This window comes from Triturus cristatus, chromosome 4_1 (genome assembly GCF_964204655.1).
Source record: "Triturus cristatus chromosome 4_1, aTriCri1.1, whole genome shotgun sequence".
In the NCBI taxonomy this organism is placed as follows: Eukaryota; Metazoa; Chordata; class Amphibia; order Caudata; family Salamandridae; genus Triturus; species Triturus cristatus.
In genome coordinates, this window is record NC_140585.1 from 1,062,946,572 (window position 1) to 1,062,959,680 (window position 13,109).

At 43.0% G+C, this 13,109-nt stretch overlaps 1 protein-coding gene across 4 annotated transcripts in view; it reads left to right on the top strand.

The window, feature by feature from the left end:
* BRD1 (bromodomain containing 1) overlaps positions 1-13,109 on the top strand; it is a 510,476-nt gene that overhangs the window by 15,382 nt on the left and 481,985 nt on the right. For all 4 annotated transcript variants that reach the window (XM_085654056.1, XM_085654059.1, XM_085654058.1 and 1 more), the window contains exon 2: positions 1,576-2,949. In XM_085654056.1, coding sequence (XP_085510182.1) covers positions 1,586-2,949 — 1,364 coding nt within the window. In that variant the 5' untranslated portion in view covers positions 1,576-1,585. The remainder of the gene's footprint in view (positions 1-1,575; positions 2,950-13,109) is intronic.

Here is a 13,109-nt window from a genome sequence, read left to right on the forward strand (position 1 = left end):
GAATTTTGTTTTTTAAAAGCATTGGCATTGCCAATAGGCCTCGCCTTTAGGGCCTTATAAGTGTTTAACAATGCAACCATTAATGTTGTTGCACCAAGGTTATTGTGCTGCATAACTAAATACTTATAAGGTCTCAAAAGCGAGACCTATTGGCTATGCCAATGCTTGTTTCTCATGGTGTTAACCATCATGGGAAAACCCTGTTTATCAAACAAAAATGTTTTGCGTGATTGTTTGTTAGAGCTCACCTTTTCTGGTCATCTTTGAGGAAATAGGACACTTGCATGATATAAAAAGCCTTTGACCTTTATTAGTCTCCAGATTCCGTTATCCTTCCTACAATGGCATAATGTCCTGCAGCACAGGAACATCGTTCTCACTTCCACTACCTTAGTGACGTTCCTTTACCGACTTAGATGGCGGTCCTTGCCCATTTCCACAATTTTTTACTTGCCTGATAAAAGCCAGCTGGCTCATCATCTTCATGCAGGCATGCACATTGCATGAATTTTCTTGGTTCTTGTTCCCTGTTTCTCTTTCAGCAATCCTGCACGAGGCACAGCTACCTCCAGCTGTTCTCTCAGTACGGTCAAAGAACATACATACTCCCGAAGTAACATACTTCTTAATGCTTTTTTCACAAACACAGTACTCATTGTGCCAAAGATTTCAAAGTATTTCACATAGATAATGAGGAGGGCATCGAAAATGACCCCCCCAAAAATACCACAGGGCATAAAATATAGGAATACTCTGAAGAGGCCACACGGGTTTGCAAACGTGGCACAGTTTGCTATTGAATTAGATCAGTGTTTTTCTTGTTTTATTCCAGTTCCTTTCATTGGGTACTTGAGAAGAGTGGGTTCACACGGAATGCACACCCGCATTCTTTAATATTGCAAACAGATCGGAAACATTCCCCTCCGGAACAACAGACGCACACACTATCGTTGTGAAACCATGCTATTGTATCCATGACGTCATAGTCTACAATAGAAACTAGGGTATACTAATAAACTCTTTTGACCCTTGAGCTGAAGATAAATTTTAACACCATTTGCGTACTTTTACATCGTGGTGTTTGATGCACAAAGTTAGATGTTAGTGAGGTCATATATATTGATCAGCTCATGGGCTAATTAGGTTTCCTACTTAACTAAATGGGATCAAGCAAATGTCCACATTTGTCATCCATTCCTTGTTGTGGAACCATGCTCCTTGGCAAAAGGGTGAAATAATTGCTGAAGAGTCATCAGAAAGTACATGTTAATGAGTAAGATGACCCGTTTTCTGGCAGTATTACAAGTTGGGGTATAGTATATTCTGTTATTTAAAAACCTGTTTCCTGATGTAAGATTAACGACTGGGGTGAACATATCCCTCTGAGGTTATTGTCTTTAAAATAGTAGTTGCTGCACTTTTGTTTGAATACCGTGATTCAAAACAATGTTTTCTTGAAATGTTATTCACTGTCAAGCTTCTAATCAAGACTTGGTTTGCGTATGTTTATATGAAAACATAATACAGGTCCCTGTTAGAGCATATTTTGACTGGTGCTTATTTTTTCTCCACTAGATTTTTAAAAATGAGGCGGAAAGGACGGTGCCATCGGTTTACTGCAGTAAAACACGCTGCATCCGCCTGCAGTATTAGGCGTTCGCCGGCTCGAGAAACATTGACTTATGCTCAGGCTCAGAGAATGGTTGAAATTGAGATCGAAGGCCGTGTGCACCGGATCAACATTTACGATCCTTTAGACATTGTATCTGAAGATGATTTGACTGCACAAGAGATAAGTGAATGTAACAGCAATAAAGAAAACACTGAGGGGCCTCTCTCGGTTTGCGCAAAAGTTAAACGGTTTAAAAATTGCAAAGGAAAACAGAAAAATGATGCTCTTCCAAGTATACATGGGTCTTCTACGACGGGTGCGCTTCCAGAACCTAAAGTGCGTATTATTGAGTGTAATGCGCCCATTGCCCCTAGGAGGCCTCCTGCATACTACAAATTTCAGGAAAAATCTCCAGCTGAGCTTGACCTTGAAGTGGAGTACGATATGGATGAAGAAGACTATGCCTGGTTGGAAATCATAAATGAAAAACGGAGGGCAGATCATTTGGCTGTTGTGTCTCAGAATATGTTTGAATTCCTCATGGACAGATTTGAGAAAGAGTCATACTGCGAGAACCAGAATCAAGGAGAAAATCAATTACTAATTGATGAGGATGCAGTATGCTGTATATGCACGGATGGAGAATGTCAAAACAGCAACGTTATCCTATTTTGTGATATGTGTAATCTTGCGGTGCATCAGGAGTGTTATGGAGTTCCCTACATACCCGAGGGGCAGTGGCTTTGTAGACCCTGTTTGCAGTCAGGCTCCCAACCTGTCGAATGTGTGATGTGCCCAAATAAGGGAGGTGCCTTTAAAAAGACGGATGATGACCGCTGGGGGCATGTTGTATGTGCATTGTGGATTCCTGAAGTTGGATTCCCAAATACAGTTTTCATTGAACCAATTGACGGTGTCACACTTATTCCACCGGCAAGGTGGAAATTAACGTGCTACCTCTGTAAGCAAAAAAATGTTGGTGCCTCTATCCAGTGCCATAAGGCAAACTGTTACACTGCATTCCACGCTACGTGTGCTCAAAAAGTGGGTCTCTACATGAAAATGGAGCCCGTCAAGGAGTTTACTGAAAATGGCCCTATTCTTTCTGTGAAAAAGACATCTTACTGTGATGCACATACTCCAACCGGTTTTATTAGAAGGCCGCTCAATATTTATGAAGTGGTAATTAAAAATGGTGTTTGTGGGGAAGGGGGGGCAGACAAAACTGAGCAACCTCCAACAAAGGTGAGAAAAAAAACAAAGAAGGCTACAAAGGCTGTGGTAGAGCCTTGTCTCGTTTTACCGACTACATCTGTTCCTTTAATTCCACCAGAAAGGTAAGCAGAGCTAACCAAAATCAGAAGAAAACTACATTCTTCACTTCACTATCAAATACAATTTGTCACCATAGTGAGGTTGCTACATTTTTAAACACTACAGGGCTATTTTGGTGACCACCCTTTGATTTTTACTCATTGTCACAAAATTTGCCCTTAAATAGCAATTAGTTGCTACACGGGGTATGCAGTCTAGATTATATTCTTTTTGTTTGAAGAATATATTGTCTTTAAATTGCCTAAAAAGTTATGTGATTTTGGTTTCGTCTCACTAAAAAATGTAGTTGAGTGAAAGAAAAATGTGCAAACTAAGTGGAATGGTGTTATTGTTTTGCAATAGTTTGAATGGTATCCTGTGTAGCGAGGTTTGTGGCATTTCTTATAACTTTGTCTAATACTTTTTTATGTTTTTGAGTATCCTGAAGTGTCTGATTGTGTTAACAATTTTTTTAATGTTGATGTTAAAACCGTTTATTTTAGCACAATGGTGCATGCATTTGCCATTGTTGTCTGTCAAGTGGATACTGATTCAATTGACTTAATTTCACTGTAAAACTGATTTGTGCATTCTGAACAGGGGTCACCTTTAAATGTCTTTTTAAGGGCAGGCAGTACTAGAAGTTTTTCTTTAACAACAGACTTATACAGAAGGGCCAAAATCCTGGCTTTCTCTTAAATTCCAACCTTTTCCATTATTCTCACACTTTTCTGCAACATCTTGTGCTTAAGTGTAACAACCACCTCTCCACACTATTTTGTGCACGTCTCTGAACTCCACACACTTTACCCAACACTTCCCATAAAGGCCTTCACTCATCAACAGAATCATAAAAACACAAAAGAACATATTCCTTATAAAGTGCATCAAATGCATCGTAAGACAGTTTTTTTTGATAATCAATTTTATTGTTTTGAAAAGCAAACAGCAAATCCGCATTAGAAACGGAAAATGATGAATCATTAGCATTTACAGGAGCATAACATCTCATGAGTCCGGACCTCTGAAGGTATACACAGACATAGTAACTGAGCAGAGTATTTTAATCATTCCATGGTACCCAGCCATTTTCCCCACACCCTACAGTACTTCTTGGGGCATCCTTGTGCCGCATACAGGGTTTTTTTCTTGGCTCGCGCACCAGTCTACCCCCCTCCGCCACTTCCCGGGGCCAGTTGGATCCAGACATTTCCATGCCGCTGCTATGTCACGTTTAGCTACAATCATGGCTGTGTTAACAAATAGCTTTTCGTTTCTGGACCCATCCAGCCCATCTGTGATCCCCAGGAGGGAATGACGTGGGACATGGGGAACCACCCAACCCAGGACTTCTGTGAGCTCCTCCTCGATATCACCCCAGAATCGCGCCAAGCGGGGGCATGACCAGACCATATGGAAAGCCACTCTTGCCATTGGTCTCTTATCTTGTCCAGTGTAGTGGGGGTGTTGTTAACCAAAGTTGGGTAAATGCAGGAGATGCCCCCTTTGCCCAAGTCACCCACCATAGTCTGTGCCTCGGGAGGGCTATATTCAGGGAGCCTAGTATTGTCTGTGAATTGCGCATGGAGGGCATGATGCAGCTTTAAGTATTTGTAGAACTGGGATGGGTGGAGGGAGTAACGGGTCTGGAGGTCTTGAAATGAACGCATGTGGCCGCTAGCTCAGACGTCCCCAAGTTGTGAGATTCCAATAAAGTCCCATTATTTAAACCCTTGCAGCCCACTAACCTCTTGGAGCCAAGTGCCCTGCCATAGGGGCGTACATTGGGTTAGCTTGCGCGTCCAGCGAGTGTGACATAATGAGGCCCGCCAGGCCAACAGCATGGAACGCGTTGCGTCCGGTAGCTGAGATGGACTGGACCCCCCGTACATCAGTGATTGGATTTTGGGTAGGCCTAGTTCACTCAGCTCGAGTTGGTAAGCCGGGTCGGACAAAACCCCATTGAACCAGTCGTGGATAACTAGGAGACGCGCAGCCAAGAAATAGAGATAGAGGTGCGTCATCCCCGTCATAGGAGGGGATCTGACATAGGGTCAGGGCCAAGCGTGCCCTACCCCCACCCCAGAGGAATTTGATGGCGAGACTGTCCAGCTCTCGAAACCAGGCCCTAGGAAAGCGGAAGGGGGCGTTCTGGAGGACGTAAAGAAATCTGGGGAGGATCATCATTTTGAACAAGGCGACCTTCGCATAGTAAGACACAGTTAACACCAAAACCTTACAAAATCAGTTGCACAAGACATTAAAATATTAGTACATTAAATTATCATATTAAGAATGCACGTCAGATTTATTCTACAATGTAGTGTAAACTGTTGGCAGATATTGCAACATTTTCCGAACATATTGCAGCTTTCAGAAAATTCTGATAAGTGGACTATTTATCTTCTTTAGTATTAAAAAGGCAGAGTGACAAGATCTTTGGACTAATTTTAAATTATCAGGGGGCACAAATATCACTTTTTAGGCCTAGTAGGAAAGAAGCGTGCATACATGTGTGAACAGACTTGACATCACCCAGATACAGTGGAGTAGTCACCTCAGTTACCAAATACTGTGAAAACCTAGCTTTCCTTCCAAACAAAGCTTCTTCTAACCCATTTGAGGAACATCACTAGTTGTGCAAAAACTGATGACTTGGACAGCTAGGAGTCTTTCCAGCCTCCTGTGTTATGTTAAAAATTAATTATAGAGCGCGCGTTAACCAATTGTTTTCTTGGCGCTTGGTCTAGGATAGGCTTTGTTAATCTGTCATGCACTTGATTAATCGTAGGCTTGGGCAAATACCCAGGTCTTAAGAAGTGTTCTGAATTTCAAGAGGTCCGTATATGCTCTGATGTTTGATGGAAGAGAATTCCAAAATCCAGGTGCCAACACTGCAAATCTACAGCCACCTTGTTGCTTCAGTTTATAAGCGGGTGTAGTTAGCAGATTCATATGTGATGAGCGCAGGTTGCAAGTAGATTTGTGCCTTTGAATGAGACTGGAGATACATTTAGGACTTGGGCCATGTAGGGACTTAAAAATCAAGCAGCCCACTTTAAAAGCAGAGTTTTGTGTTATGGGGAGCCAATGTAACTTCCTCATAAGGGGGGAGACGTGTTCCCATCTGTGCCTGTATCAGTTATAGAACGGTCCACAGGAATTGTGAGCCTGCAGCCAAAACATTTCTGCATAATTACAGATTTACTAATTGCCCAAAAAATTAGATTCTAGTTCGAACTATGAACAGTTCTTTTTCAAACAAGTGTCAGGTGGTGCAGCACAGTGACAACCCCTTTGCAAAGATTAATTGGCACCCTTTCTGTTGCTGATTGTTGTACTCATGTGTTTAATGAGGTGAAAACTTTGCCAAGCCAGTGCTAATATGTTGTAAAATGACAAAGATGTGAAATAATACAACCAAAGAATGCACTGCTGAATAATTTAGTCAATGCTAATGCGTAATTTGGTCCTCCACTGCCATGCAATTTCACTGGCCCTGGTTATACAATACAATATCTTCCAAGTGCATGTTCTTCCCTCAGAGATTTTGGTTATTTTTGCTTTCCTCTGCCTCCTTATGGTCACTAAGCAGAATGCAATTCCTGGGTGTTTTCTTTCTAGTATGCATAATATCCATACTCTAAACTTATACTTTGTGCCCTTTTGTGCCCCTGCTCCTCTCATGTGCTTAGTTTGTTCTCTGTTACTTGCCAAGATCTAGCCAGATGTTTGTCATAAAAGGAAACTAGGGCATTGATCCTAAACCCAATTTCTTTGGGATACTCTGTAGTACTTTTTTATGGAAGACTTTCTTGCATCTTTGTCCTAGGAGAATCGAGGTGCCTGCACTACTGGTAATACCTATCTCATTCACTAGAAAGCCACTGGGAGCCGCTGAAGTGCAAGAGAATTACAACACATCCACAGCAGAAAGTGAATTTTAGAAGCCTGGAAACCCTTCAGAACTTAACAGACTCGAGGAGCATCAGGGGTAAACACCTGCAAGTGATACCCCCAGGCTCCACATGTTTAGCTGGTGTCGGTTAGGACCAGAAACATGAGATTTGAGAAATAATTAATGGATGAAAATAGGAATAGGATTTCTTTTGGTGAACAGCAACCATTTGGAATATCCTGGAACTAGCCTAGAAGTAAATAACTAAACAACTTATTGCAAAGATTTTGATAAACAGCGGAATTTTAAAGGTTTACGAAAACCAGAGAGATTTGGTTAATTATAAATACCGAAGAGGAGGTTATGCTGGACTTGTAGAGTAACATATGAAAGGAGCTGGCAAGCAGGGCATCATGCCTTTTTAATGGAAGATCGTCATAGACAAGGAATAGAAGCATGTCAGAGGAAGCTATCCGGGTTTTTTAAAATCAAAAACCGTGCATAAGAGGCGGGTAAAGATAATTGTTTGACACCAACATCCCTGCTAGGTGACATTTAAATCTCTGCACTCACAAAATGAGAAAGCAGCTTCATTTTTGATTTCGCTGGAGCCAAGTATTTGGGTAGTTTCAAATATAAAGAATTGCCAGTCAAGTCACTAGAATACTATCCCCTGAATAACAGATTTACAGCACATCAATGGGAGAAGAAACCAGAATTTTTATAAACCCTTTAAGCAGTAGAAACTTGTAGTGAACAATTTGTCAATCTGCGGGTCGTGGAATTTTTTTTTAATCCAAAATGAAATCAAGGATTTGACCCATCAAAAGTGGTTTAAGGGCTGGGGCAATTGTGACTGCCACCAAGTATCATATCAGATTGAAGTGTAGCCTATGAGGGCAACTACCTCTGCTTTATCTGCATGCTAAAGTTTACAGTCGTACAGTTTACAACTAATATAAACACTCTCTTGATATCGATTTTAGGTGTATATGACACCATCATCCAACCATAGTTTAATGTCATCATCAAAACATTCAAACAGAAACCAACAATAATGGATCACGACAGCAAAATGAGCCACCTACATGTTGATATGTGTGAAAGTCTATGATTCAAAGATTTGGTCTGTGGCACTGCCTGAGTTAGATATTTAAAGGTAGAGTGAAAAGAGTTGAGATGGTGGAAATTACCTGAAAGCTGTCAGAAGCAAATACGTAAGCCGGTATTAGGCATTACCTATATCCCAACTGTAGAAAGTTGCATCAGCAGAGTAGGGTGAGAGAGTGTCAAAACAACCAAGAAAGGTAAAGAAGGAAAAAAGTAGCACTTCTTATCCCTCCCACTATAAGGTCACATAGAGGTGAAGGACAACTACAAGCACAGATTCCGTATCATGCGATGGGTGGAAGACCTGGCTGGGCTGTCTAGGCTTTAGGTATGCTTTCAATAACCATGTAAGGGAACAAGACAACTGAGATGGGGCAATAGCTGGAAAGTGCCACGGCGTGTGTAATTTGACTTTTTCTTGACTGGTAACCCATTGGTTGAATTGTTACTTTCCAGAATATCCAAGGTAATCTCCAATCACTTACTTGAATATGGGCGTTTTTGCATGCATTTATTCCTACTCAGCTACCAAAACTGCTGCCACAGCTCTTTGTGGGCACTTCCCATGGCTTTGTGCCTCTGCTGAGGAGTAAAATGACCCCCATTTAGAAAACAAGTAGTGACAAAGCCAATAGGACTCAGCCATGAAACTTGTTGGCTTTGCCAACGCTTCTTGTCAGTTTTAAGACGGTCGAAACGATTAAACGTACAGATGTCATAATTTTCGTCTTGCTTAGCATCAAGCATAATAATGAAATTTCCATTGTCTTCCAGTAGTGGAACAGTGTAAAATCCAGTTTATATAATTTATGTGAGCTAAATTGCATAAAAGAGAGGAAAGACATTCCTATTATTAATTAAAGAATTAAAACGCAGCATAAAGAAACATTCATACTGGGTTCCAATAGAATAGCCGTGTTCCTAGTAATGCGGCACACCTCATTTATGGTTTGTCACTTTTGAGCAATAGAACAATATATTGCTCCTATTAGAACACATCATTGTAATTTCTGCCTCCCGTCCTATCTGTGCATCGTCTTTTTTACGTTATTTGTCAACCATCCCATTGTAGTTGCTGGTGGGCTTATCTGCGGTTAAAGCATTAAAAAAAAAAACAGCTTTTGAGTTCCGTAAGCAATGGTTTTTACATCATGTAAATTCTTTGAGCAGGGGTAGCATTTGCGAGAGTTTAAGCTATTGGCATTGTAAATATCAACACCTTTTATTTATCTGTTTTGCTAATTAACACATGAGAAGCATTGTCATTTACATCCCTTCACTGCCAACATAAAATGTTGGTGTCGTTACATTGCCGATATCCTCATGAAGGAGGATTCCCTAGCAACCTTCATGACATGGTTGAATAGCCGTGATCCATATCTGAGATTCACCACCACCGCAAACGACACAAAATTGGCATTCCTGGACCTAACAATAGAAGCTAAGGAGGGATCTCTACAGACCACCATCTTCTAGAAACCAACCATTACTCAAGTTCGACAGCTTCCACATGCGTCCGCTTAGAGAGAATCTACCTTTCGGCCAATTCCTCCGGATTAGGAGGAATTGCAGCAAGATTGAAGACTTCCAAAAACAGTCAATTGACCTGGCTGCAAAACTCAACCAAAGAGGATACCCGAACAAAATCATACGCTCTACCAAGAAGAGCGCACAGAACCAGAACAGGGAGGCCCTACTAGACGATACCCAAAGAGTGGACAACACCATGCCCCTCATGTGTGTTACCACATACAATACGGTCTCTAACAGAATAATCAAAATCATTCGAAAGAACTCGCGGATCCTTTACACAGGAAAGTTGAAATGCGAACAACCCCTTTTCCCTTACAAAAGAGCAGGCAGTCTGAAGGACCAATCGGTCTCAACACGCCACAAACAACCACACACCCCAAGGGACAGCACTGTCCTCAACGCATGGGGCCTTCTCAACATAGTAGGCCATTTCCCCTGTGGGAACTTCTGCGTCTGCCACCTTACCCTAACTACGAAGTCTCTGGAGCTGGAAGAAGGCAAAACATGGCGCCTCAGAAAGCATACTAACTGCAACTCCACACATGTTTACCTGATTGAGTGCCCCTGTGGCCTATGCTACATTGGTATGACCAGCTGAAAGATTAAGACCAGGATCGGAGAACACCGAAGCGACATACGCTGCAAAAGGAACACCACAAGGATGACGGAACACTACATCCAGAATGGACATACACCCAATGACCTCAGATGGGTCTTGATAGGACAAATCGCAACCACCATCACGACAGATGAGAATCTCCTATTGCAAAAAGAGCCGCGGTGGGTTTACCGCTTATCATAAAACCGGGTTAAATGGTAACATTCCTAGGAACACATTGAACAACCGCTAAGTCTACACACAAGATTTTGGAGAAGATAGTGAGGCATTTTCTCTGCGTCCTGGAGCGGCTATTGGTTATAGGGCAGTATTTGTAGTGGATGCTATTGATTACCACTAGCATTCTAGAGCCTATGGTGCTATTTAATAACACAGACCATCCATTATTACATTTGCTTCTCCAATGGTCTCTATCTTACTCTCTCTAGGCCTCGTGGGAAACACTACAAAGTCAACTGTAGTAAGTGACAGTGCAGTCATTACCTTTTTCTCCTCCTTGCACTGAAAGTTTGGGTGACTACCTACTAAACCACTTGGAAAGTGCTTTGTGGCCTCGACAATGGGTAGTAAAGCATTATATCAACAATTACCTATTTAGGTTAAGTAAATAAGATAAATAAAACACATTTGACTCCGCAGATAATAATCCCCTAAATCTACTGGTACAAAAATAGTCGGCCACATTAGAAATATTGAGTATCTGGTACATGAAGTGTCTCTCTACCAAATGGCAGCAGCATGCAATAATCTCCAGTAGGGATCATCACCCAAAATTATTTTTGTGCCAAAATGACTAGGCAAGGTTCAGTTTATTATGCTGGATTTTGCACAAAACACACTGTAACATAAACAACAATAAATCGTGTGTTCTATCATGTCAAATCTTTGTGTACTATGACAGGGCGATTTTTGAGGTTCATGCCATTTTTGTGACAGAATGTGTGTGAGCACTCGTTTTTAAGCATATTGGAGGCAGAATTTATGTAGCATGTGTATAAACATTTTGGCTTGTATCTTAAAATCATTGGGTTTGAGCACTTGGCTATTCTCTCCCCCCCCCCCCCCCGTAGAATGCGTAGTATTTTTATTTTGGGACAGTCCTTGTTTTTACCATAATAATATTTTCGACACAAATGAGAAGACGGCCATACATTCATACCTCTCCCCCTCCATGGTGGGGATTTTGTCAGGGTTTGTTTACACCCTGGAAATTCCAGAGGAGATAGCTAAAATGGGACCATTTTTTTATAATAGCAAAATGTGCGAGTGAGTGTCCTCCTCACTCCACTTCCCCTAAAATTACATTAACAGTAAGCTTGCTGTGCTAAGACTTTCTGATGGATACATCTGCCAGTGGATTCCTCACCTTGTGAATATCCCCTGCGCCAGCATTCCACTGAACTTTTTTTCCTGAGCTCTCTATGCCGACGTGGACGAAGTCATAATGCATCGGCTCCGCTCGCAACTCCGTATGACGTCACCGGAGCCATAAGAGAGCCACGTCGGCGTGATGACGTCCATTCCCTTTTTTCTGCGCCGTCGGCGCGCAACGGTTTTTCCAGCACTCTCCTGCTACTTTGTAGTCGTGTAGGGTGTTACTGTTGGAGAAAATTGTCATGTCTTCGACTAGGAAGTCGGGTTTTAAACCCTGTAGGGAATGTGGGGGCCACATGTCAATGACAGACCCCCATGAAAATTGTTTGTGGTGCCTTTCATGGATTCAACGCATTTTTTGAATGCAATGTATGGGATTTTCCAACGGGCTGCCTTCCCATCCGGCGCACCTACTGGTCCCTTGGGTCCTATGGCATATACTCTGGGAGTGCTGCAGCATTATGATCAGGCCCCGTTTATGCCTTTTCTGCCGATGGCGCCTTCGTGGCAGTTTCCGGTGCCATCTGGGGATCCATCTCGGCTTCGATTGGATCGACCTTCTTCGGAGTCTTCCTCGACGTCGTTGCCGACTCCCTCGGCGCCGCGTCCAGCGCCGCCGACCCCGACACCTCCGGCTCCACGTTCGGTACCACCGACTCCGCGTAGGGCGCCGCCGACGCCGGCTCCTCGGATCCGTTCAAGGAGAGAGGCCCAGAGGGTCTTGGAAGAGGAGCGTTATAGAGTGGAGGTGGAAGAAGGTGAGGTGGATACATCTTCTGACGAATTTGAAAGGATTCAAGAGGCTAGTGGCCTGGATACAACTTCAGAGTGGGAGCATTCTTCCTCTAGGTACTCTCCACCGCAGGAACTGGCTCCTTACCATCTTGTGATAAAGAAGGCCGCAGAGTTGCTGGACTTGCAGTTGCCCTCTGCGGAGTATAAACCTAACCTTCGGGCGGAGGTGTTACATTCGCCTAACTCGACCAGTGAGCCTTTGCTGCCTTTTAATGAGGCTATTTTGGAGCCAGTTATGGACGTCTGGCGTAAGCCACTCTCTTTGCCGGCAGTCTCCAGGCAGGTGGCGAGAAGATATAGGGTGGCACCTGGGGATCCAGTTTTTCTATCTTCACACCCTTCTCCAGAAAGTCTGGTGGTACAGGCGTCATGCTCTAAGCATGCTTCAGGGGCTTTTCCTCAGACTCCTGCGGATAGGGAGTCTAAGAAGGCGGATCAGGCGGCTAAAAAGACCTTTTCTTCTGGGAGCATGGCGCTTAAGTCCACTAATGCCACCTGCTTGCTAGGGCGCTATGTTCATGTTCTTATGGACTCAATGAAATCTTTAGCCCCTAAGTTGCCAGAAGGTGATAAGGCGTCCTTTATGGAAGTGGTCACGGACACTCCGGCTGCTGCAAGGCAGGTGATTCAGTTGGGGCTTGATACGGCTGATTCGGTGGCAAGAGTAATGGGGTCATCTATAGCCACTAGGAGGCAAGCGTGGCTTCGTTCGTCTGGCTTCTCTACGAACGTTCAGGCCACATTGGTGGATTTGCCATTTGACGGACAGAGACTTTTTGGTGAAAAGGCTGGTTCCGCCTTGCAGAGGTTGAAAGAGAGCAGGGTGACGGCGAAATCTTTAGGTCTGCAGGCTC